General features: G+C 47.5%; 5 protein-coding genes across 5 annotated transcripts; 3 read left to right on the top strand and 2 right to left on the bottom strand.

Annotated features, from left to right (window-relative positions):
• Positions 1-2123: 2123 nt before the first annotated feature.
• HOO65_060701 (Glucosamine 6-phosphate N-acetyltransferase) lies at positions 2124-2836 on the bottom strand (the record flags this gene model as incomplete). Its single annotated transcript, XM_071004058.1, has 2 exons — positions 2124-2391; positions 2556-2836. The coding sequence occupies 2 exons, from the start codon at positions 2834-2836 to the stop codon at positions 2124-2126; spliced, it is 549 nt and encodes a 182-aa protein (XP_070858051.1).
• A 1842-nt stretch (positions 2837-4678) lies between these two features.
• Positions 4679-8437, top strand: HOO65_060702 (Sn1-specific diacylglycerol lipase beta; the record flags this gene model as incomplete). Its single annotated transcript, XM_071001206.1, has 1 exon — positions 4679-8437. The coding sequence occupies one exon, from the start codon at positions 4679-4681 to the stop codon at positions 8435-8437; it is 3759 nt and encodes a 1252-aa protein (XP_070858052.1).
• Positions 8438-16530: 8093 nt separating this feature from the next.
• HOO65_060703 (mitochondrial 37S ribosomal protein mS45) lies at positions 16531-17824 on the top strand (the record flags this gene model as incomplete). Its single annotated transcript, XM_071003919.1, has 2 exons — positions 16531-16998; positions 17258-17824. The coding sequence occupies 2 exons, from the start codon at positions 16531-16533 to the stop codon at positions 17822-17824; spliced, it is 1035 nt and encodes a 344-aa protein (XP_070858053.1).
• Positions 17825-18394: 570 nt separating this feature from the next.
• On the bottom strand, positions 18395-18961 carry HOO65_060704 (uncharacterized protein; the record flags this gene model as incomplete). The annotated part of the gene is made up of 3 exons (XM_071004080.1): positions 18395-18780; positions 18827-18851; positions 18905-18961. 3 exons carry the CDS (start codon positions 18959-18961, stop codon positions 18395-18397), a joined length of 468 nt encoding a protein of 155 aa, XP_070858054.1.
• Positions 18962-22090: 3129 nt separating this feature from the next.
• HOO65_060705 (uncharacterized protein) lies at positions 22091-24708 on the top strand (the record flags this gene model as incomplete). The annotated part of the gene is made up of 3 exons (XM_071003690.1): positions 22091-22607; positions 23472-23589; positions 23667-24708. The coding sequence occupies 3 exons, from the start codon at positions 22091-22093 to the stop codon at positions 24706-24708; spliced, it is 1677 nt and encodes a 558-aa protein (XP_070858055.1).
• Positions 24709-24739: the final 31 nt, after the last annotated feature.

Raw genomic sequence — 24739 nt, forward strand, 5'->3', positions numbered from 1 at the left:
TCCTTTCATCCGCCCTGATGCGCCAGGCCACCAAGTGCTGCCGGCATGCGTTGGGTACCAAACCAAGAAAGTAACCTCGATATCATGACTCGGGACATAGCATATGATTGGCCCATTTGGTCATGGCTCGCAATCATTTTGTCTCACTACCACACCAAAAATTATTTCATGACTCGCAATCACAGTACACTGCCTCATTTGGCCACAAACAGAACGTGTCAGCAAGCTAGCTAGGAAAAAGAATTAAAAAAAAGAAACTATACATCGCCGACTCTTACGACTACTCTAATCACACGCTGTCTAGCGAACGCCAGCTGCTGGCGCTGGTTTTGGTTCGTACTAATTTGGACAAGAGTGACCCGGCTTCGCTGGCGACGGACGGGGCTGTTTCTAGAACGTGCAAAGTTCCCTTTGCTAAGAACGCTACGGGAGGGGGTGAACGGAGGAAAAGAGCATGAATGTTAGTGCCAGCAAACGTAACAAAGCGTTATCAGGCCGTATTATTCATCGCCATAAGTGGTATCAAAAGCTTGCGAAAACTTACTGTGATTGCAATGAGGCAATGCGCAAACGCGTTAAGGTCGAACGAAATTCGTCAAGCATTTTCGAGCTATTCTTATTCTCCATGCGACTTCGCTCGTGTCAGCGTCAGCCATGTCGTTCTACAACTAACTTGTATCTTCTTCTAGGAGGAACGACCGGGGGTTGATCTTTCGTACCGGAGATTATCAGCGTAAAATCAAAGTTGAGCACAAGAAATAAAAGTGGATAGCGCCGCAAGACCGGCGCGGAGAGTTCGGCGGACGTTATAATTAAACGGGGAAGGTACGGACGGGGCTTGCCGCTATGTTGGGTATATCGGATCTGGGATAATGGGTGGAAAGAGGCTAAAGAAAAGAGGGATGTCAGGGGCTTTAATAAAACCCCGCACTCTCTAATTCTTATATATATAAAAGGGTGGAAGCTACGCTGAAAAGCGTAGAAAAGTCTCCGGTCAATGGGGAGACCGCCCGTTCTTCAAGCTATCCGTTCTCTGGCTCTGGTGTTATCTGACACAGCATTACCTAGCCTAGCATATCTGTTCGCTACTACCATGCCCTTCCGTCCCGCTGCAGCACCTCTCGCCTCTACAACTTCTTTGTCTAATCCAATGGGTGCTTCCAGCAAGCTTATTTCTGAGGCTAGGTTCTAGATTGCAGAGACTCTTAGTTATGGTATCTCTTGCGAATTTACCTGCGTGCTTTCAACGTTGTGGATCCTTTTTTCCGCCTCTCCTATAGTGGTACTGCCGTAAGCACATGAAACAGGGCGTTGGTGTTTGAGGGGATGTACCAGACCAGCGAGAGATCATCTATGGCAGCTTGGTGATGGATATATTAAACCTAGACTTGTAGGGTTTCGACTATGATTAACTAGAATCTATGTCAATAAAGCGTTCCCAATTTAAATCTATTGTAAATTGTCCAGCTATTCACTGGTGAAACATGTTCGCTGGCGCGCCGTGCCCATTTGCAGAGGGGTTCTTTTTACCTATGTTCAGCTAGCTCTAAGCTTGCCATTGTCCGTATCTGGTTGAGCCTATAAAAACATACCATTGTTTAGCATACGTAAGACAGGAGTGAGACACAACTTGCACTAGTTTCCTTCAGGTAAACGCAACGGACAGAGATTTTTTTGAACAAGTATGCTGCTTTATATGCGGTGGGTTATTTGTGGCTGTATTCGCCTAGCTCTAATCACAAGACCTGCACGACTTTGTATGCAGCCATCTGTAGCAGATGTCCGGTGGCGGAGGCGGGAGAGGGAGAGGGTCAGCAGCTATGTGTAACTGTAGATGTCTGTGTATATGGATATACTGTGTTCTGTCCTTTTGTCCTTGGATAGTTTTATTCCCTTTGTAGCTGTTTTGGTGGGTATGGAAAAGGAGGCGGCTTCTTTAGTCTCGCTTCCAGCTAGCTCGCTTCGTTTCGTATCAGGTGGGATTTCCACGGCAGAGACCGGCCATATAAAGCCGGGGCTCAACTCATGCGTTCATACTACACCCACAAACTTGACCTCGTAAAAGGTTGGCAACTACAATTGATAATGTAATGTCTTTGCAATTGCTTGCTGGCTGTCTCTCCTTACTGCGACTTGGTCTTGTCCTCATAGTAGTGAGCCATCTCAAGGCCAGCTCTGCGGAACCCACACTTGATGTAGAAACCCTCATTGGCCTCGCTGCAGTCTAGGATGCTCTTGTAGCACCCAACCTTGGCAGCGACGAAGTCAAGGGCCTGGATAATACGTAGGCCTAGCTTTTTACCCTGCTGGTCCTTAGCAACAGCAATGTCTTCAATATGGCCAACAAGGCCGAGATTGTGAATGCTGAAGAGAAAAGGGAATGTTAGCAAGCTGTCCGACAACAAATACGCGGCTAAAATATGCAATCGAGGGGTAGTACGCGAGCATTGGAATGGAAGTGTATAGGGGAATGGAGGACAATAGCCAAGCAAGTGACTGACAGGAATACCTAATCCTAGCCCGTCCATCCCGCCCAACCCTCAATGACAACTTACAACTTGCGTTCAACAATCAACGCACCAGTGCCAACAATCTTGCCAGTAGCCGTGTCCTCAATAGCAAGAACATAATAACCATCCTGCTTGGCCATCCATTCAAAGCGCTCGTGGAAGGCAGTCTCCGTAATATCACCGACCGTTGTCAGGACGCGGAGACAGTCCAGAAATCCAGTTGCATAATCAGATGCCCGTAGAGACCGGGCAATGTAGCCCTCGGGAAGCTGGGCTGCGACCTCGGGGGAGATAAGGTCGGCAGAGAAGAGCTCGGTAGTAGACATGGTAGCGGAAAGGAGCGGGGTCGAGACACGTATAGGACTTTGAACGAATGGGACCTATAGATGGACGGACGTGCAGGGCGGCCGAAGACGACTAAGAATTGAAGACAATGCGCAAAACAGCGATTGAGGATAAAAAGAACAACTGGAAAGAATAATGCACAAATAAGAGGTCGTCAAGGTATAATATATGAAGACAGTAAAGGGGAAAGCGAGTCAAACCCTACTGAGAGATACAAACGTAAAGGTACAAAGGTACAAGCCACGATGCCACAACCCTAGCTGCAGCGAAAGGGAAGGAGGGAGCTGGAGGAATTTTGGTAGCTCCACCCGGCAAACAAGACTATAATGGCCGTATTAGATAGAGACTTGTTCTCTATTGTAGGCGTAGGGTACGGAGTGACTTGTATTAGCCAGAGTAGGATAGGAAGGCAAATAATACATAGATATTTAACAACCGGAACAGAGGACGAGGTCTTGTGGGGAGGTTGGTCACGGAACAAACATGGAAAGATAAACAAGAAAAGGGACAGCACCAAGTCGAAAGAAAAGGCATTGAACGTGAACTTAAACTTGGATTTATTTAATGTCTACGGACTGGCGATAAATGAAAAAAAAGCACCATAGCTATAGCCATACGTACCTCCAGCAAAATAGCAGACTAAAAAAAGAACAAAAAAAGCAAGAACGAGAGTGGCCGAGTTCCCTTCATAGGGAACTACCTAAAGGGAAGGAACATTCGCCTAAACCTAGGGATAACCCCCAAATATTAGGGCAAGCAATCAAGACGACGACGGCCACAAACAATAAATATTTAATAGAATAATAATAGCCTCTTTTTTTTCCGTCATGATAGCATAAAATCATTTCATCATCTTGATCTTGTCGAATCGGTCGATCAGTTCGTCAACCCAACCTCTACAAATAACCAAACATCAAAACAACAAAGCCCAACAATATGCAAATTAAAACACATCCCTTCACGGCCAATCGTCATCCCACTTTTGCTAGTTCAACAATTATGCAGGTCTTCGGGGTCATTAACCCTATACACTTGCTTTTGCTTGACTCTGCCTAATCCTAGGGTGATCTGGACCAACGCCTTCACATGTCAACCCAATGACTAGTGGCTCGTTTCGATCGTGGCCTGTCGGATAAAGCCTCCCGCCCAGCCTCATACAAATCGCCTTTTCGCTCGTCTCCTTCTCTGTCCCTCCTGTCTCTGCAGATCATTCTCTATTTTTTTGTGCGTTTAGCTAATCTTGGGCTTTGCTTTACCATATATGTAGTTTATATCTTGTTCGAGAACCTGTTTACATGTGCTAAATACATTCTTGCATCAATACGCATGCGTGCATGCATGCATACGCGCAATGCACGCTCACAGTTCCCAAGGCTAGTTGGGTGGATCTGGGTCCTAGCAACAGTCAGAAGCTCAAGTCCCAAGTCCGATATGCGTTTGCATTCATTCAGACTTTGCCTTCTCTTTCTCTCTCCATTTCAAGTTATCCTCGGCTTCAGAGGCTCTATTCTCTTTTTTCTCCCTTATTTTGTCTTACCTAGTTGTTCACTTTTTTTTTTTCTTATGCCAGCAGCCCTTCCCTTATTTTGAGCCATCATCTTTTGTCCTTGGCCTTGCCCCTTCACCGACTTCTCAATCTTTTCAACGAGGTTCATCCTCTACAGGCTCCACTGTCAACCCCAACCATATTTTTTTATTGTTGTTTCCCAGCCTTCTTAATCAGATTGAAGAGGGCCATAAGCAAACAACTTATCATCTATGGTCACAAGTTTATTGTCGCTTCCTCGACCGCTGGCATTGACATCCGCAAAATCTTATTCAACATGTCTTCCGCCATGCAAAAAAATCAGGCCAATGCCGCTTCATTGCTTCCTGTTCCACACGGCCCCACTTTGCTCCCGGGCCCTTTGGCCTTTGCCGTAACTGCCATGACTCAGACCACAGGCACCTTGATTCGGGCAAGCTCAAAAGTCACTACTTGGAGCATGGATGTCGCTCGTACCACAACTGTGTCCAGTCTTGGGGTGGGCATGTCCATCCTTGAAACGGCCATGTACCTTGCTGGTCGAGATGTCCAGCAAATAGCAGGTCTTCCGCTGGCCGTGGGACATGTCGAGCCCGTTGTAGAAGCGAGTCTGGATGCTTTGTATAGAGGAATGACCTGCTTGGTGTTTCTTGTGGCTGCAAGCTTCAGATTATCTTCTACCATGGTCGAGACAACTTCGCATAGCACTCTAGTCTTCCTGACTGTGCTTAACCAGTTCTTCGGTTCAACGGACTCTTCCAGGGCCATGGCTAGTATCATTGCCTTGATCCGTAGAGAATTTCGAAACCCTGCTACTGGAATTCAGGGGGAAACTGTTGGAGTTAAGGACTTGCTGATCTCCATGGCCGCCTTTGCCTACCTGCAAAACGCGTGTCTGCGTTTGACTGAGGAAGGCGACCATGTTAACGAGATTGACGAAATGATATGGGATGTTGTTGTGCTTGATGATGGCGTGCGCATCGATATCCATGATATTCACGATATTAGTTTGTATGGAAGTCACAAGGGGAAATATGAAAACCGAACTAGACAAGCACGGAATATTGGCACCAGCCCTGGTGCCTCCTCATCTTTTCTGAGTGCTGTGGATCATATTCCCATGACTACACAAAGTCATGTTGAAGATGCCGAGGCCGCATTACACAAACAAATTACAGCCCAGCTGCCTGCTAATGCCAAGGTGCTTGTGTCTACCAACACTGTTACAACCAAAACGATTACTGTTGACATTCCCACAAGCACAACCCCAAACTTTCAGTTAACTCCCCCCCCAGGCGCAGTCATTGTTCGACAACAGTCCATGTCAGGCCCTGGTTCCCACATGCATCGCATTGTATATCGCATTCAACGGAGTGAGGCAAGCAGTGCAGCAACAGAAAAGATCATGGACGATGCACTGGATAACGCTGTTGCTACCGACTTCGGAAGCATGGAAAATGAGTTTGAACCATCCTTTCTGCCACAAGCACCGTCAGCAATGCACACTTCTCCTCCACTTGTAAGGCCAATGATGGAGGTCCTTAGTCGGCCATCAACAGCTGCCGACTCAGTTTCCACCTTTGTTCCATCACCACCTCAGACTACAGCGGACTTGAATGTTATTAGCCCTGATATCTTCAGCCCTAGCGCAACACCGACTAAAAATTTGCCATTGGGATTTTCTCCCGTTGCTTCTTCGCCGTCCACATCTTCTACAATGGGTTCTACTACAAATCTTCCTGGATTTCTAGGTGCTGAATCCCCGTTTTCTGGCTCTCATCCCACAGCCCCAGATGTTTTAGAGCCAGATCCTAAGTCTCCGTCAAAGATGTCAGCCAATCCCCCCCGCCAAAAACCTTTTCTTCGGTCCAGTCGTTACTCTGTAGACTCTCTGAGAGACCGTAGTAAACAGGAGACTAAGCGCAGGGACCCCGAGACGTTCACAAGACCGACAACGAGCAGCAGTAACAAACAGAAATCTCCATCAGCTTGGAAGTTCCCGGAAAAGCGCAACAGTTTCAAAAACGCACTGAAGTTAGGGTCTGCCTCTAGCATCTCTTCGCTCTGGAACAGAGACTCTAGTGATCATTATACAAAAATAGGTCACAAGAAAGCGTCCAAGTCTTCGGCTTTACAAAAGGACCAATATTTGGCAAACTTGCCCTCAGGTGGTGATAACAACAAGAACCCGTCTACTATGAGAGGCGATAAAGCAATTGAAAGGGATGTAGTCGTTTCAACCTCCAAGTGTCCTGCTTCCACTACTGCTCCTCAAGGAAGCCCCTGCTCTCCCACCGATGAAGCTGGGAATCGGAAATATCCTAGCGTACCAGACGGACCTCCTCCCCCTATGCCAAGGGATAATAATAATAACAATGGCAAGGGCTGTGGCAAGGCGAATGCCGCCGCACTTACTATCCGACCTCGCCAAGACGTAGCTAGGATCTCTTCACGGAGCAGAAACTACTCTACAATGCGGTCATTATCTCCGTCACCTTCACCCTCGCCGTCACTGTCGCCCTCGCCCATGACTCCTCGGGCTCACCAGAAGTCTAGGTCTTTGGGTAGCCGTCATGGTCTATCAATGGGGGGAAACATTAGCTCCATACATAGACATCCCCAGGTTTTTAACTCAGACATCTATAGCCTTGAGACAACCAATGATTCCGAGTCTTCTCTAGTGTTTTCCTCCCTATCATCATATCACCAGCGCAGTGCCTATAATACTGAGGCTCTCAAGTCTCTCCGTAGGACAGGCATGATTGAGACTACTTTCCCGCGGTTCCACATTCTGCGCAACATCACGAGATACATTCTGTTTTCGTCGGCTTCATACGGATCGCATTTCCTCCGCTATCTTGGTCTTTCGCCTGAAGAAAGACCAAGGTTTGAGCCAGCAGCCCACAAGACTCATCGAGACGTTCGTGCCTTTGCCCAGCACACTAACATTCCACCTGAAAGTGTTATCCTAGCCTCCTTTGTTGATGCTGAGGGAGGGTCCAACTCTGAGGGAAATGTGGGCACTGGATCAAGTGTGCCTCTAGTGCACTATATTGCGCTAGATCACGAGTCCAAGGCTGTAGTTTTAGCCTGTCGAGGTACTCTTGGGTTTGAGGATGTTCTCACAGACTTGACATGTGAATACGACGAAATGCAGTGGCGTAGTCAGAAATTCCAAGTGCATAAGGGTATTCACGCATCAGCTCGCCGCTTGCTGTATGGCGAAGATGGCAAAGTTCTAGCAACTCTGAAGGCGACACTAGATGAGTTCCCTGACTACGGGCTTGTATTAACTGGCCACTCTTTAGGTGGAGCTGTAACAGCACTGCTAGGCGTGATGCTGGCAGAGCCCAACCCTGACCCACGTACACTTGGGTTTGTCACAGCCTCAAAGACCAAAACGCGCGATGAGCATGCTCATCTGCGGCCTCCATCTGGCCGTTCCATCCATGTGTATGCCTATGGCGCGCCAAGCACGATGTGCCGCCGGATGCAAAAGGCCACACGTGGATTGATAACGTCAGTAGTTCATGGTAATGATGTCGTGCCGTATCTGTCACTGGGCGTACTCCATGATTTCCAGGCTCTCTCCGCCGCTTTCAAGAGCGAGGGAAGCTCCGCACGCGCTGCGTTAAACAAGTATGTGACAGAACAACTGCAGAACGAGTTCCTGCGGCGCTGGTACGGTTCTTCGGCTGAAGGGCTAAGTGGAACACAGGATACCTTAGTGACGAATGGTGACCGGCCACAGTGGGCCATCTCGTTACTACAGACTCTTCGGGGATCGATGAAGAGTGAAAAGCTTCTCCCACCAGGGGAGGTATTTCAAGTCGAATGTACAAGCGTTTTGCGGCGGAACTATGTGGGCCAGCGATCGACCGTCCAAGGCTTTCTAGGGTCACCTGCCAAACGCATTGTACTACGCTATGTGCGAGACGTTCCAGCGCGGTTCAAGGAAATTCGCTTCCGACCAAGCATGCTGATGGATCATAGTCCGAGCCGCTACGAGGAAAGCTTGAACCGACTTAGGGTGGGGGTAGAGCAGGTCTGGATGTAGATGGTGGAGGTGAAAGAAGTCAATAACGGTGATGGCGGCGATGCCAGTGATTATGATGATGGCGGTGACGACGGCAATGGCGGTGACTACCATCAAGTAGGCCGTGTGAAGCTCTTACTTCCTTTCCGTATAGTAGTCAGCTCTTCGTTCAAACATTTTTATTTTAGATACAGTCCCTGCCCTATATTAGCCCCATTTCAGCTTTAGAAATCTTGGATACCTGTCTCCCCCCCTCTACTATTTACTGCGCTTGGTTCTTCATCATCAAACCACGCCTCCTCAGCATCCCGTTGCACTAGTTCATCTAACGTCTCGTCATCATCAACTAGTGTATAATTGAAATCCACGTCATACCCTGCGACAAAGCGATCAAGCAAGAAGTCATGCCAAAGCTGGAGTGCCTGGGTCTGAAAGGAAGCAGCGTTTGTTCCTGGGACGTAAGGCTGTTGCCGGGTAGGGTTGGAGAAGATATCGACGTCATGGTCTAAAGACCACTGTGTAGTAGACCAGAATTTGCTTTGGGGGTGAGAGCAGGAGCCCACATCTGGTGTATTTATTTTCACATCTGATTCTGCATCTGCGTCTATGGAGGGATCTTTAGCATCACACAGACTTGCAAGTTTTGCTTCTGAGCGCACGAAATGGCCCTCCAGAGTTCGTGCATACCCCTTTGCCTTGCCATCCGCTTCGCGTTGGGCAGGAGAGAGATGCCGACGGACTAATGAATCATAGAGAATGGGATCTAAATCGGGTACGATTAGCAATAGCATTCTTGGCCCGAGACTTGTGACAATAAGGCAAGACAAAAAGCGAAGAGTAGAGCGGATAGAAAGTGCAGGATATAGAAGCATAGGCAACCTTGATTTAGTGTAATGGGTTAAAATGGATACGCACTGCTGAGCTCGTGCTCGCTATTATGAAGATATTTCGTGTGAAGTTCGACGTACCGCCGCCTCCGGTTTTGTACCTGGATCAGCCTAGCTGATGAGGCCGAGCGCGGTCGAGGCCGAGGTCTGCTAGACCTTGTGATAGCTCCGGCAGAATTGGTATTTGGCTTGGGCTGCACCGGAAGTTTAGTCAACATGTCGAACAGACAATTAGAAATTCAAGGACATAGCTCGAAAAGACAAACAATGTCGGAACGACGTTAAAGAAGCTGTGACGTCAAGTCCATTTCTATTAGGGTGTGATAGGGTTTATTAGACTTTGTACTGCTGTAGTATGATAAGCCTGTTGTGTCCACTAAGTTTCTGCCCAGCTTGACCGCCTTCTATTCTCAATTATAGAGTAACGCGGCAGGAGATAGACTCCTTAAAGAAGTTATGGGTTTAACATGTCGACATGTTGATTGCTCTCCTGCGTTAAACATAGGCCAACTTGAACAGGAGCTCAAGTGAAGGAGGTCTCCAGAAGGTGAAGGCATAGATAGCTACACGAAGGCGACGGAAAGAAAATAGTTAGATTAATAGCTGAGGGTGAATGCTCTGAAGACAGCAAAAGGCTGTCTGTTTGTGCGCACTATCAGCCAACATGTAGATTTAGCTCATCTAATCAACGTTGATGTTGTTAACGAACAGGAAACTTCCTCTCAGAAACCGGTTAAACGAATCTTAGGGCTCGGTGATTTATTTAGGGTTAACGTCTCGACTTGAGGGACAGCTTTGTGATGGATATTTATGCTCAAACACTTACTGGCTGGTCTACTTTAGCCTCTAGATAGCTGGCCTCACCTCTCAATTTATTTTTTCTTTTTGCCCTTTCGTCGTGCTTTTGTTGAATCTGAGTCCAAACTCAGAGGCCAAAACAAAGCCCCACCTAGGAAATCCAATGTCCATGCTCTCGCATCCGCCCCCTCCCCCATATTATCATTATTATTATTAGCATCCACCTCTTGCTACAACAAGGTTATTGTTCAGGATCTGAATTTCGGTCCTAACAAAGCAGAGTCGAAAAAAGAGACAGGACGACTTGCAACTAGGCTACAGAAGGACATACATACGCCCATACATGTGTACATCCACATGTGCATATATGCACATAACATATGTACTATTCCGCGCCATACCATTTGCCATACATGGTACGGAGATATTAGCTTTTTAGCAAATCCGACCTGCATGGCATTATCAAAAGGGCAATATAAACCAACAGTCTCAATCTCGGCATTGCTCTTTTCTTTTTTCCTTTTCTTTTTCTAGGATGCTTTTCTTCTTTACTTTGTTTCTTCTTTATGGCCGCCCTGCCTTTTCCTGCTTAGTCCTGTCCGTCTATCTGTTCTCTTGCTCATTTTCCCTGGTGCTGTTTATTTCTCTTTCCCGCCTTCCACCTAGCGCTTTCCCGCACATACGGCTACGGGCTCCTCCTTGTCTGTGCCTATTAGACAAGCCAGGACTTCTGTCGTTTCTTCCTCCTGGCTTCTCTTTTTGCCCCCATTCTTGTTGAACAATGGCCCGCCGCTTTTTGACCCGCTTCCGCAGCTGGACATCCACTACTTCAAGCAAGAGCACCGGCGAGCCCGACTCGACCGAGTCATTGCCTGCATCTCCTGGTGTCGATGCTGCAGTTGCTAGTAGCCAAGCCAGCCGGAGCTCAGTGCTATCAACGCGGTCGCGACGAGATAGCCTACGGCCAAGTTGGGGTAGTCAGAGACAGAAGCTGCAGCCGCAGCCGCAGCCGCAGTCACAGGCGCAGCCGCTTAGAAAAGGCCAGGAAACGGAGAACGTGTGGGGGTCACAGCCACAGCCACAGCAACAGCAACAACCACACCTACAGATACAAACACAAACACAAACACAAACACAAACACAAACACAGACACAGGCACAGACTCGGTCCCGCCCACACTCCCAGCCCCAGCCTTCCTCAGGAAGCCATTATCACGGGACTGTCCCATTGCCTGCGAGTTCAGGGAGCGGATGGTTGCCGACTACAGGAGGGACTCTGGAGACAGTGGTTTCCATCATACCTACAACAGTAGCTTCTGGTAATAATCGCCTTTTTCACTCGTTCTCCATTCATTTCTAGCTGTTCCTTGCCTAGTTGCTGTTCTCATTGTCTTGACTGTTTTTGTCCATCCTTTTTATTTTGGCAAACTCTTGCTCCCTTATTTTTTACGCATGGCTGCTTAAAAATATCTGACTAATCAACATCAACAATCACAGCTACAACTACAACTACAACTTGTCACCGGTCGCATGCCAGCAGCAGCAGAAGCAACAACGACTTGGTTGACCAGGCTGGAGTGGACGCAGGTAGAAACGAGTAAGTTTTGTTTTCTTTAGCAGTTTGTTATGTATTTACGCAGAACCTTGCTCCTTGCTCCCATTCTCCATTCCTCCCACCCACCACCATGTCTTCTCTTTCTCTCTCTCCCCCCTCTTCCCCCTCGCTCTTTATTCCCCTCCTCTTCTCCTTTGCTCTTTGTTTGTGCTTATCCCCACCCCCCCCTCCTTCTTCCCCATCCCCCTTCTGGTGTTTGCTACTGCTACTGCTACTGCAACTTAGCGTTCATTCCAGGCCATTCCGACAAATCAAATGCATCGAGGCTTTATCACCAGACCAGAGCAAAGCACGGGAGCAGTATCGACACCATCAGAAGCCAATGCCCACGTCGCTTCTATCCTGCCCAATAAGATGCTGTGAATTTTTGGGTCTGTTGACAGCGAGTAGAACAAGGTCGATTTTTGTCCCCTGATTTCCTGATTTTTTGTTGAACTGTGTTGATATTTTTTGTCTTTTTTTTGTTTTTTTCTTCCTTTTTTCTCTTTCTCCTCCAATTACTTGGCCTTGACCCGCTAATAAAAAGCCCAACTAGAGCCTCTCAATCTCACGAGACGCTATCACCCCGACCCCAGAAAATAGGCGGCGGAAAGAACGTAGATTCAACAGGTTTACCTGACTCCAAACCCAAACCCGAACCCGAACCCGATTATACATCGACCATCCACTCAAACGACGTGAGGAGCCCCACGTCATCGTCTCCCAACTCGGCCGAAGCTGTTACTCCCGCTGCTGGCACCGCTAGCACTATTGCTACTATTACTGCTCCTGCTGGGAGTAGTGGCATTAACAAACCGCAGGAGTTGTCTTTTTCTCCAGCCTCATCTCCATCTTCAACCTCGGCCCCAGCCCCAGCCCCAGCCTCAGCCTTATTGCCCCTCCCCAACTCCCCGTCCGCGCCAATTTATTCACACGTAATCACCAAAACCCCCGTTAACGCTAAAGCCTCTCCTCCGTCTCCGTCTCCGCCTCCGGCCCCGATCCAAGACCCGGCTTACGTACACCGAGAACTCTTGGCCCCGCCAACAGCTAAGAAACACCTCTATTACACAACACCCCCAGCCTCTGTGCAGCCATCTGCACCTACTGTGCAGCACCAGAACATTTTGCACCAGCAGTCCTACCTGGCGTCATCATCATCTTCTTCACAAGAAGTTGTAGTGGCATCAGAATCTGCCACTGCCTCAGCATCTCAGCAACCATCCGCAGAATCAGGTGGTTCGTACCACAGTCACTGCAAGAATAACAATAATCACCAAGACCAAGACCAAGACCAAGATTACGACACCCACGATAACGATAGCCACCCCCCCCTCCAACCTCATATCTCTTTGTCTTCTGTAATGCATCCTCCGCACTCGCATCATCTTACTTCTCAAACCATGGGGCCTTCTCACGCAGTCCATAAAGTCTGGGTGAAAAAGGCCGAATCCACAGCAACCCAAGTCGTCGTTCGCGAGGATGACCTCGTTGACTCCGTCCGCGATGTCATTCTGCGCAAGTTTGCCAACTCCCTTGGCCGTCGCTTTGACTCGGCTGATATCACGCTCTGTTTACACGAGCGCAAGACCAACAAGGTGCGAATGCTTGGCCCTGAAGAGCCCCTATGGGATGTCATCCAGGCCGCCTACCCCAATGGCCAGCTTGTCAACGAGGCCCTTGTCATTGGCGATATTTCACATCGTATGAATAGAGCTTCCCCCCGCTATCTTCAACGACCGAATGAAGACTCAGACGGATACTTTCCTCCGGCCCACTCCGGCCCTATAATACCGCCAGGGAGCCCTCCTGTGCATGGTGCCTCGCCCAATGGCTCTACTTCGCGCCGTTGGGGTAAGCCACGAGATGATCAGCGTATGCGTCGTCACATGCAATCTACAAATAGTTTACCACAGCAGGGTATTGAAGCAGTCCCGCCAATGCCTCCTGCAGCCCCTCCTGCTACCCAGGCATTGGGTAAAATCTCTTCTCCCTCTGATGACCCCACGGGTACAGCTACCCCAAACCCCATTCGTCCCAGATCTTCTATTTCTAAACCGCCTGCTACCCCTCCCGCTTCTCACCCTTCAAAGGCCACTGCAGGTGATATCCCCACATCTACTGATTCTACTACTACTGACTTAGGATCTATCCCCCCATTGGCAAACCCTCCAACCATCATTACCACTACAGCTCCTAGTACTTCACCTGGCACATCTCCGCCATCTACCTCCTCTGATTCCGCTGATGCAAATGCCTCTACAACCTCAACAACCGCCCTAGGAAGTTCTGGGAGTAACACAAAGGATTCTGGAGCTTCTAAGATTCCTATTGCAAAGTCTAATCTCAAAGCCAAGTCTGATTCATTGACAGACAGCCAAACATCGGCAAATGGTGTTGGTGGAAATTTGGCCAACAGTAAGTGTTTCCAGTGTTTTTGCGTGACGCTGTAGTTCCCATGATTAATCCCTAACATCCTCCACTCTTATCTCTATTTAGATTTGGTTGGTGTTAAACCCATCACGGCAAGCCCTACTACTACAAATCAGCCAGACTCAGAATCCAAGATAACACCCTCAGCAAGCCAGGCTGCCCGCAAAGGAGGCTCAAAACGAGACCGAGCTGAGCCAGCACAAGCCGTCCCGCCGCCCAACCTTTCCATCCCGCTTTCCATCCCGCCTATCCGCGTGCTTATCGTCGAGGACAACCCCATCAACATGCGGTTGATCCACACCTTTCTAAGCCGTCTTAATGTCCGCCGTGAAAAGGCTACTACTGGCGAAGAGGCTGTGCAGAAATGGCGTGAGGGCGGCTACCATCTGATTCTTATGGATATCCAACTGCCCATCATGAACGGCCTCGAGGCTACACAGGAAATTCGCCGTTTGGAACGTATCAACAAGATCACCAAACACGGTATTGACTTTGGCGGGGGCAATCATAAACTCACTGAAGAGCCACGAGATCCTGGCGATATCCTTGAGAATCCTGAGATGCACAAGGGACAAGTCATCATTGTTGCGCTTACGGCAAGCTCACTTCCAAGCGACAGACGGCGAGCCCTAGCAGCTGGTTGCAACGACTTCTTAACAAAGGTATACATAGCTCTCTGCTCACTCAAACTATTGTGTTACCCTTTGTTTTACTAACACCTGTGTTCATTTTAGCCCGTCAATCTCCCCTATCTACAAAAGAAAATTCTTGAATGGGGCTGCATGCAAGCCCTTATCGACTTTGACAATTGGGCGAACTGGAAGAACATGGCCATTGTTGAGGAGGAACGCGAGCGTGTTAGTTCTGAGAAGGCACGCGCGGCACCGAAATCACGCAAGAAGAAGAAAGAGCTGGCACCGTCAGCGGACTAGCTAAAAGCCTCTGTTAGATTTCTTATATTTTGTGTTACTTGCCTTGAAAACAGCTACTGCTGCTGTTGTTGGCACCTCTCATGTCTTTATGAACTTGTATTATGTCTTGTTTTTACCTACCATTTCCGTCACCATGTATTTAAAAAGATGTCTTTCTTCCCTTTTTCTATCCCTCTGTGGGCCTGGAGCCAATGTACTTCGCCTAAATATACATAAGCCTATTAGATACATTGGCCACTTTACCTCTATACAATATCCTGTAGTACGGGCTACGTTAGCTCTTCATGTAACTATTACCAATAAAGCTTGGTTAATACGGCTATTTTAGCTACTGCAAACAAGGGTGCATCTTTCAAAGCAAACAAGCACACTCCTAACGGCACCAGCCATTTATTGTATTATAACATAGCTTAAATCACCTCCATAGACCTCTCGTTTCTCTGTTCATACGGCTAGTACTACAATACCACCTATACAAATGATTGAGACGATGAGTTGAGCTCTTGAATTGGCAGTGTTTGAATGGTCTATTATATCTCAGCTAGTTAGTCTTTATATGGCTAAACCCTTCGAGATATCGTAGCATATAATGCTTTGAGAAGATATCTGTAGATTCCCCATGCATTCACCACAACTATTGTCCAACATTTTCCCGTATTATGTACAATCCGAGAGAATTGAGCCTAGACCAGCCTCAAGGAATACTAAGAGTCTAGAATAAGCGAATAATGACTACCATAGCCCGGATATTCGGTTGGGTTAAGTCAGGGCGTATATTGCGCTCTAGCTCTTGCAGAGTTGTCGTTTGGTATGCACGATACGATTTCACATGTTTTTTTTGCCTGGCGATAGGAGTGTTGCCACTCCAGCGGATGAAATCCCTTTATGCGTCATCCCAGAGTTTGCAAAGCTAGTTATTATTGATCTCTCTATAACAGATAACTTATGATGTACTAAATTAACAGAGGCGGGCCAGCTTAATTAAATAGTTTATCATGATGAACAGTCCCTTGTCACTTCAGTGCCTCATGTCCCACACTGACTTTCACATGTAATACATATCCGAAAGCCCTTCTCCCACATCAAGTCACATACGTAGTACATTTAGTGGACCCCGGTTACACGTAAAAACTTACGTAATCAGAGATAGGCCCATTTATAACCCCACCAGGGAGTCCAATATTTATGTCACGTGCTAGATGACTAATACAACCAACTCCATCCTTCCCAAGACTCGCAAGTTTTTCACCTCCGGCAACCTATATCAGCCCCAGCAAACCACCAAACCTTCTGCTTCCCTTTCTTTCTTTCTTTTTCCTTTTTTTCTTCTTCCCAGCTTTGCCCCGAAAGCTCCGCTGTTCCCCACCAGCGTTTCTACGGAGGCTTGATTGCCTGCGCAAGATCGGGGCGGCTTTGACTGATCACAATATCGAGGCTATTCCTCTCTCCCATTTTCTTGCCAACATTCAAATGTCGGTTAGACTGGGTACTACCGCCCTACGGGCTACAGCCCAGGCTTCTGTGCAGACATCTCCCATGCACAGAAGTAGCACTATCACGCGCCACCTTTCAACATCCTCTTCATGCGCAGGCCGTCTGGACCCGATGCTGCGCGAACGTGGACTACGTACACTCGGCCGCCAGGACATGAAGCGCTTTTTAGACCGGCTAGATTCTCGGTGGCGTGAGCGTCAGAGCAATGGTGGTGATCGCTCGTCCGGCTTTTACCTCGGCCCACATACTGATCAGCCATTTCCCCTCAACCCCCAATTCCGGAGCCAGCCGGTGCTGAGTGAGCCAGCGCGCGAGTGGATTTGGCGCCGAGTAGCGCAAAAAGGCGAGGCTTTGAAGATTGTCTCGGCCGATATGGGTGTCGATATTAGGCGAGTGGCTGCTGTAGTCCGGTTGAAAGAGGTTGAGAAGCGATGGCTGCAAAATGTGAGTTTTATCCTATAAAAAATTACCCCTTTTCTCCCCTCTATCCTCCGCTATTTGCCATCCCTAGTTCATCACCGCTTCAATGATGAGATGCAAAAAAATTCGATTAGTCTTTAAGACGTAACACATGGTTACAAAAGTCATTGCAAACCCCTGAAAGAAGCACCCTTCCTTTATAAACACTCCTATCATTATACATGCACTCCCAGTTTTTTTTTCATATTCCCCTGCTGTGCTAACACTAAGACTGCTTCTTCAGGGCAAAAAGCTTGCTACGCCATACAGCGAGGCCATCATGTCCATGCTCCCGCAGACCCAGTACTTCATCCCGAATAATAAAGACCCACAAACAGCACCCCATGAGCCCCATGAGCCCATCAATGAAATCCACACACACGGCCACACTCTACAGCAACTCTTCTGGCCCGTTGCTGAATCCCGTGCCTTCACGCGTGAAGACGCTGCCTCGGCTTTCAGTCCTATCATGCTGACACCTGAGCGCCGCTCACCCCACACAGAGCTAATTGATGCTGAAAAGGCAGTGATCTCGAATGAGATGTCACGCGCTGAGGCTATGGATATGTGGCGTCAGAGGGCGGAGAAAAATCAAGCGGACCTGAATCGTCGTATGGAGGAGAAGCTAAAGACCGACCGGGCGTGTGTCACGAGCGTCCATACAGACCGCTTTGAGTTCCGCTTTAAGGACTTTGATTCTGAGAATGTTGGCAAGTTAGGCCGGAAGAGAGATGCTATAGGTCACAAGTATGGCGTGCCCAACTACGACCGCAAGAGAGGCGCTGTCAAGATTCCTACTAGCGTTCCTTGAAATACAGGCCAACAGTTCGGGAATCTTTTTGTATTGATCATTGGTGTTCCGTTATAGATTGATCCAAAGACTAGCCTTGGCTGATTCCCTCGTTTCCCTTTTTTGGGCATGTTTTCTTACTGTACCACTACGTGTATATTATATTATTATGCATATTTTATGGTTTACCCCAAAACTATTAGCCACTTGCTTTGTTGTTTTATCTTCCCCCTCTTTTTCTTTTCGCTTACAAAGGTGTCAGTGACACGTGTAGTACTAGGCGATACATTGTCACAACGGTAGGAGAGGAGCCTGCATTACGTTATGAGCTGTCTTGTAGAGTATGAAATTATGTGCATACTTTGATTTTGAGTGTCTTCCTTGGAATAGGAGGGTAGAAGACTGCGTGATGAGAGAAGCCGCTAGATTCCAGTGATGCTCGTGTTTTATGTCGTGTCACATGCGGATGACGTTATTCGTCCTTATTTTTCCGTATTCTCCGATGGTAACCAGGCGGCGGCTGAGCTCCAAGCCTTGATTTATCAAACCTTCATTGGTATAAGCAGGCCAAATCACATCGATCAAATCGGATCAAGCTTTCGAGCCCTGTCCAGCGAATCGCGAGCGTCTCTCGCGGTTGATGGCCTTGTAGATCAAAACCGCAATTGCGTCAACTGTCCACAGCGCCAAGCCCACCATATCAAGATAAACAGACCAGCGGAGGCGGACATAATCAGGACCAGGCTTCCTCGGCTCGGGGCCAAGGTAGCCTTGAGCAAATCGGGCGGTTAGGACTAGCCAGAGGATTACCAAGACTGAGTCCCAGGCTACCTCAAGATTACTCCGGGGAACATGAGGAATAAGATAGATCAGAGCGGTGAGACAAGACAGGCCAGCGACAACCTCAGCGAAAACCTGATGGAGTGTAGGGATAGTTGTCAGAAGCAGCGTCGCGCAGTGGCTAAAGGTTACCCATCCTAGAGAGGCTTGTGTAGTGGGTGTGGCCAATTGGCATTAACTCACCTATTCGATGCCTGGTAGCGCCTGTCTAGCAGCCATAGCCGAGCTGATGTCAATAGCATAGACCCCAGCCACAATTACAGCAGACGCAAACAACATTAGTCGCAGAATGACAAACGACGTTGATCCACAACGCATAATAGCGAGGCGGCATGTGCCCTGACGAAACATTGTGGCAGGAAGCGGTTTTAAAGCCTGAAAACAATACAGGTCAAGGCGGGACAAGTATAAAGGATGAGATAGAGGTGGAAGGTCAAAATGAATAGTAGACGGTAATATGGAACTGTGAGAAGAAGAGAGAAGGCCAATTAGTTATGCCCTTTTATGCATCTAGCCGTGAATAGAACAAGCAAGCAGTTGACCTTGAAGCGAAGTTCTTCTCGTGGGCAATAGTATCACAAGCAATAAATAGGTCAAAGCTGGAGGCTGTCTGATGGCAAAAGGCGTGGCGTAACAAGACACAGTAAAGAACTAAAGGCTAGGCGTGTAATGAGGATTAGGGGTCGGAATCAAAAGTTGATATGAATAAGATGGCAAGAATCAGTTACTAGAGAATAGATGGTATTCATATGCGGATATGCTAAAGGAAGAGTTGGTGCTGAGATGGCAAAAACTACGGACTTGATGTTCAGCCTTGTCCCTAACGAGTTACGTGGTATCTATCTTGATGGGAAGGCGATGTGCTCTCTCTGGCAGGAACGAACTTGACGAGAGCTACTTTCCGATCCGGGCAATTACACACAACAACTAGTGTTATCAGCTATATGTGATTCAGCTCAGCATTATGATTGGCAGATGTTGCTTTTCTAAGCCTATTATGGGGCTAATCTGACGCAGCTTCTTATGCCTCAGCTCATACTGCAACAGCATGTTTTCAAATTTAGCACTCAGCCTGGTCAATAACATGTATCATGTAGGAGGCAAATATGTGTACAGAAGCTTACATCAAAACATGGGAAAGCCAAAAAGACGAAAGAAAAAACCAAAGACTTGAAAAGGTAAGATGAAAAAAAGTACAAGGTCGCAAATTCCGGGACCTATCCTAGCGGCTATTAACTATAGAGTGTATGGCAAGGCAAGGCTGGGCTTTAGATTGAAATTCTAAATAGTGTCAATATCAAAAGCAAGGTCCTGTTATATTGAGGCCCCCTTCAATTCATCTGGGTGAAAAGGAAGTTGGGTATGAGGCCTGCACGTGCATTGTCTTAACAGGTACTGGGAAAGCAAAACACAAAAATAGCCAAAATCAATACGGTACTTGCTCCATGAAAGTAGGTAGTATTGTAGATGTACCTAAACTGTTACAACCTAGACTAGACCTAATGTTTACAGACAACAAGAGGTCATGTTACACGGGAGTTGTAGTAGCAATATTAGTTTCAAACAATAACTAGGGTTGGGGTTATGTTACACTAAGCAAATAAAAAGGAATTCAAAAGATGCTGATGCTACTTGACAAGGACTGGCCCATGACAATTTACGAATGCGGAGTTGTGCTTTTTATCTACCTTTAGTAGCTTGACAGATGCCTAATAGCCCAGCCCGTCTCAACACAAGGACAAGTGGGGAATGGATGGCCACCGGCTGGCCAAAGCAGAAAGTTGAAGTTGGACAATACGACGAAGCGAGCGGGGACTTGACGACTTAGGACTTATGTAGTTTAGGGTTGGCAGCCGGAGTCAAGGTCTGATCCAGGCGTCGCCTTCTTGCATGTTGTATGTAGACACTGGACATCTAGCGGTGCTTCTGATGGACTCGGGTTTATTCTTGTCTGGTGCCTGCATCTGTAGCATCGCTTGGGTTGGAAAACTTCGTAGGGATGCTTCATTGGTCCTACAGATTCTGCTTCATTGGGTAGAATGGCTCAATCGTACCAAGGTCAGCAAAGGTAGTTAGTGAGAGGTTGGATATTGATTGTTGGATGGAGCTTTTAGTGAAGCTCTATTGATGGTGCCCCACTTCTAACTATCCCCACCCACCCACCTTTCTGTAGAGCAGGGCCATGTGCTCCATACTGTGCACATAGTTAGTGGAGTACTGGTTACTGGCGGCAAAAGAGTGTAGCCAGTGTATGAGCTATGTTGCCCTGTTATTTTCCGCTCTAGCTAGTCTTAGTTTGACGCTATGCTGGAGTAGGACTGGCTTAGCACTAGACTGAATCGAATTCAATTGAGCAACATCGTCATTCCGCGAAGAAGAAGAAGAAGAAGAAGAAGAAAAAAGCCTGCATTTCTTTTATAGGGAATTATGTTCCTTGTCTTGTGCTCATGTCACAATAGGGGTTTTTTGGGGAGGGGTTTTTCTATTATTTGGATGGGGACAAGACAACACAGAAACCCTGAGTGGATCATGGTTTGATCGTCCCTGGGAGGAGGGGGAAGGGAAAAGAAGCAGTTGCTTTGTAGTGTGTAGTAGTATTGGCATTTTTTTTTATCGTATGGTGTTTTTTCTACAGTTGCTTCTGGAAATCTTGTGCTTGACTCATATTTATCTCTGTACTATTTATTTTCCAACTTTATGTCTATCTTGCATCTATCTTGTAACTCTTCTACCGCAATAAATGTTCGTTATGCTCACTTCGATTGGCCCGTTCGCCTTCTTGCTCCGTCCCAATTTCCTCTTGTTTCTGCTTTGCACCTATGTTCAACTAGAAACAGGTAAGTAACCTACCTGCCTTCTTGCGTGCAACAAAATCCTCACCTTCCTGTAACACACAACACGCAAAATTCGAGAATTATAAGAAGCAGCTGCCCCCTCTTCTGAGAAAATATTCGATTCTTTTTGCTCTTACTTCCTTTTTTTACTGAGTTATCATTTCACGATACTATTTATTCCTCTCTTTTCTCTTTAGAGCTGCCATTGACTGGTTTGGTCTTTTTTCTTTTTTCTTTTACTCCCTAGACTTTTTTTCCTTTTTTTGGCCGACATGCAATTTATGTGATCTCAAGGATCGTTGAATTTTTTTTTTACCTTTTTTTGCTTCCCTATTTTTTCGTCCATTTTGTTGTCCTTTTTCCTACTTAAGCATATCGCCATTCCTCGCCCTCCTCTCTAGACCAGTACATGCTTTCTCATATTTGATGCTTCAAGTGTGGTAATCGGGCTGGGCTTTGTGTTTTGCTGTTGTCTATCTGGCGATAGTACTATCAACAAGGCTGTGTAGTCCCTATCATCTAGCATTTATTCTAGTCTCGACAAAGCCAATCGATACCAACTACTCCCCATCTCTCTTCCTCCTTTCCCTATTCTTACTAGCCATACATTGCCATGTCCTGCAATCCGGCTTACTGGGATGAACTAGGTCCCGAAGACACATCTTCATCTAGCAGTAAATCTCGCGATTTCTACAGCCGAGGTGGAGTCCCTCCTTCCAGTACCAACAAAGCCTATGGCCAATCTTTTGCTCCCCAGTCATACATGGATCATAGTCTTGTTCAGCACGGCCACAATCGTCAGAATACAACTCGCATTGACCGACGTCACTCTCACGCGATTGCATTCAGTCAGGGCAGCGACCGTGACTACTACGATGATGGAGACACTGATGATAGTGTGGCAATGAAACGAAGACAGGCCCCTAAACGACCTAGACGACGCCGTTCTGAATACGATGAGGATGGTCATTTCTCGAATGATTCATATTCGCCAAAACACTCCGAAGTCGACGAAGACAGCGATTGGGATTATAATAGTGAGGACGATCAAGAGCGTGTTCAAGGCCAACGACGACACACTACAGGCGCCCGTCATGGACGGTCATCGCGATCCCAGGAGTTGACCGCAGGTGAGTAAGAAGAAAAGTAAAAAGTTGCTGCGAGGGATTTTGTCAAATTTCTACCCATTGCCTTTTTTTCCTATGTTGCTTTCTCCCTCTTGTTTTGTCGCTTTTTCCCTTTTTTTTTCCCCTCATTTTTATTCGTCCTCCTTTTCTAGTGAAGAGGACAAAATACGCCCTCTTAAAATTCTATGTCGTCATAGCCCCCTCCCCAACCCGTTAGGAACAAGACCCGTTTGCCTTGACAATCTATTATCCTCCCTTTTCTTCAGCATAGAAAAAAAATCATATCCCGAACAGGGTCCATGGCTGTAAACCCCGCGCTTTAGTGCCGCCAAGTGTTAAGGTTAGTGGGGAAAATATCCAAGCCCTTTTCGGTGATTGACATTGGCTTTCTCCATAATCTGGTTTTTGTTATGATTCTCTCCAACAAAATCAAAAATCAAAAAGGGATAAAAGAGCAATGAAATAACCCTGACACTTAGTCATGGAGAAGTCAAAGGGCACCAGGAACACGTTGAGGGCAAGTGAAACAGAAGAATAAAAAAGAACCACAAAAGAAGAACAAGCCATTGGCATGGCTGCCCTGCGCTACACTTGCACTTGTATAACGTCATAACTAACACCTGACCTGCCAATCTTCACCATCCTGTTACCCCTTCCCTCCCTCTTCTCTTCTCCACACTCGTCTTCTGTATTCACCCTCTTTCTTCTCTCCTTACACCCCGTCTTGGAGCCCCCTGGCCATCGTCACATCTTCTCCAAGTCACCTTGTCTACATATTGAAACGAAATCTGCTTCACTTTAAGCTCTTTCTGCATCCTTGCGCGCTTCTTTAATCTTGCTAATAACTGTACCCATATTTCTTCCTAGACGGCCTCAACGCTACCTACGATCCACACCGCTCCAATCCCATCGCCATTGCCCCTCCTCCGCGCAGAGAATCATATCTTGAAGAGCAAGCACTCTCTGCTCGTGGAGATCGCCTTGGGTAAGTCTATACATTCTAGTTATAGCCTAAGACTGAGTTTTACTCCTAGTTTAACTAACACCACTTCTCTTCTCTAGTGGTTATTTTCCTCTCCACGAAGATCCAAGTCTTCGTATCCAACGTTCTCATCCCTTTCATTCTGCTAGTGCTAAGGCACGTAAGCAATCTATAACTCTCGCTCAGTCTGCTGCTGCCCAGCACTCAGCAGCTCACAGATCTCACCATCCATCTATATCTTCTCGGCTCGACCACGGAAGCTCTCTATCGGCTTCTATTTCCCATAGAAGGGGCAATTCTTATGCCTCTACCCCCAAGCAGCATCTTGAATATTCTTCTTCATCTGCTCGGTGCCCTGATCCTCTAGTTGCTCCAGGGCACTCCAATACTAACTCGGCTATTGCTTGGCGGACCATTCACGGTTTCAATACATCTTCCAAGCCCACCCGAGAACCCGGGATATCTAGTATGACCAGTGTTGGTGGCTTAGACACGCTAGCTGGCCAATACACCCAGCTAAGCAATAGTAACTACGAAGATGTTGATCCCCTCGATGGGCCACGGCCGCGTACTCAGCCTCCGATTCTAAACCGCAGACCCCCTCCATCCTTATCTCCATCACAAGAAGCTGCCGAGCAAGTCGATCGACCTGACATATCACCCCCCCCCTGCACTGCGCCCATGGGAAAATATTATCCCTCTATCTATGAAAAGAGCCAAGAGTCGCGCCGACAGGCCGCTCAGAGTATGGGCATGAATCCTGATGAAGCCTTGTACTATTCCTCTGACGAATACACTGACGGTCAGGCTCTGCCCATTGGCAATCCTGTCGACTCAGCCATACATGCTAGCCAACATCATCGGACTGCGTCAAAAGGGCACCAGCGCGCTAAATCAACATCCACATACTATACACAGAACTACCACACCCCCTCACGGTCACTGGGACCCGAGTCTCCACGTCTTAATCCACTGGGCAGCCCAGGGCCAGTGACACCCATGGATCTCGAGGCACATTCATTTGCTGCAGCTGGAGGCGGGAGTGCCAATTCATACTTCGATCGTAGTTGCAGTGGGGCTGTAAACCCAAAATCTCCGCGAGACCCAAGAGCTCGTGGGTGAAGCAGTGTGTCCATACAATCCGTATCTATCT

Source organism: Ceratocystis lukuohia (genome assembly GCF_044167205.1).
Source record: "Ceratocystis lukuohia strain C4212 chromosome Unknown Supercontig6_pilon, whole genome shotgun sequence".
Taxonomy (NCBI): domain Eukaryota; kingdom Fungi; phylum Ascomycota; class Sordariomycetes; order Microascales; family Ceratocystidaceae; genus Ceratocystis; species Ceratocystis lukuohia.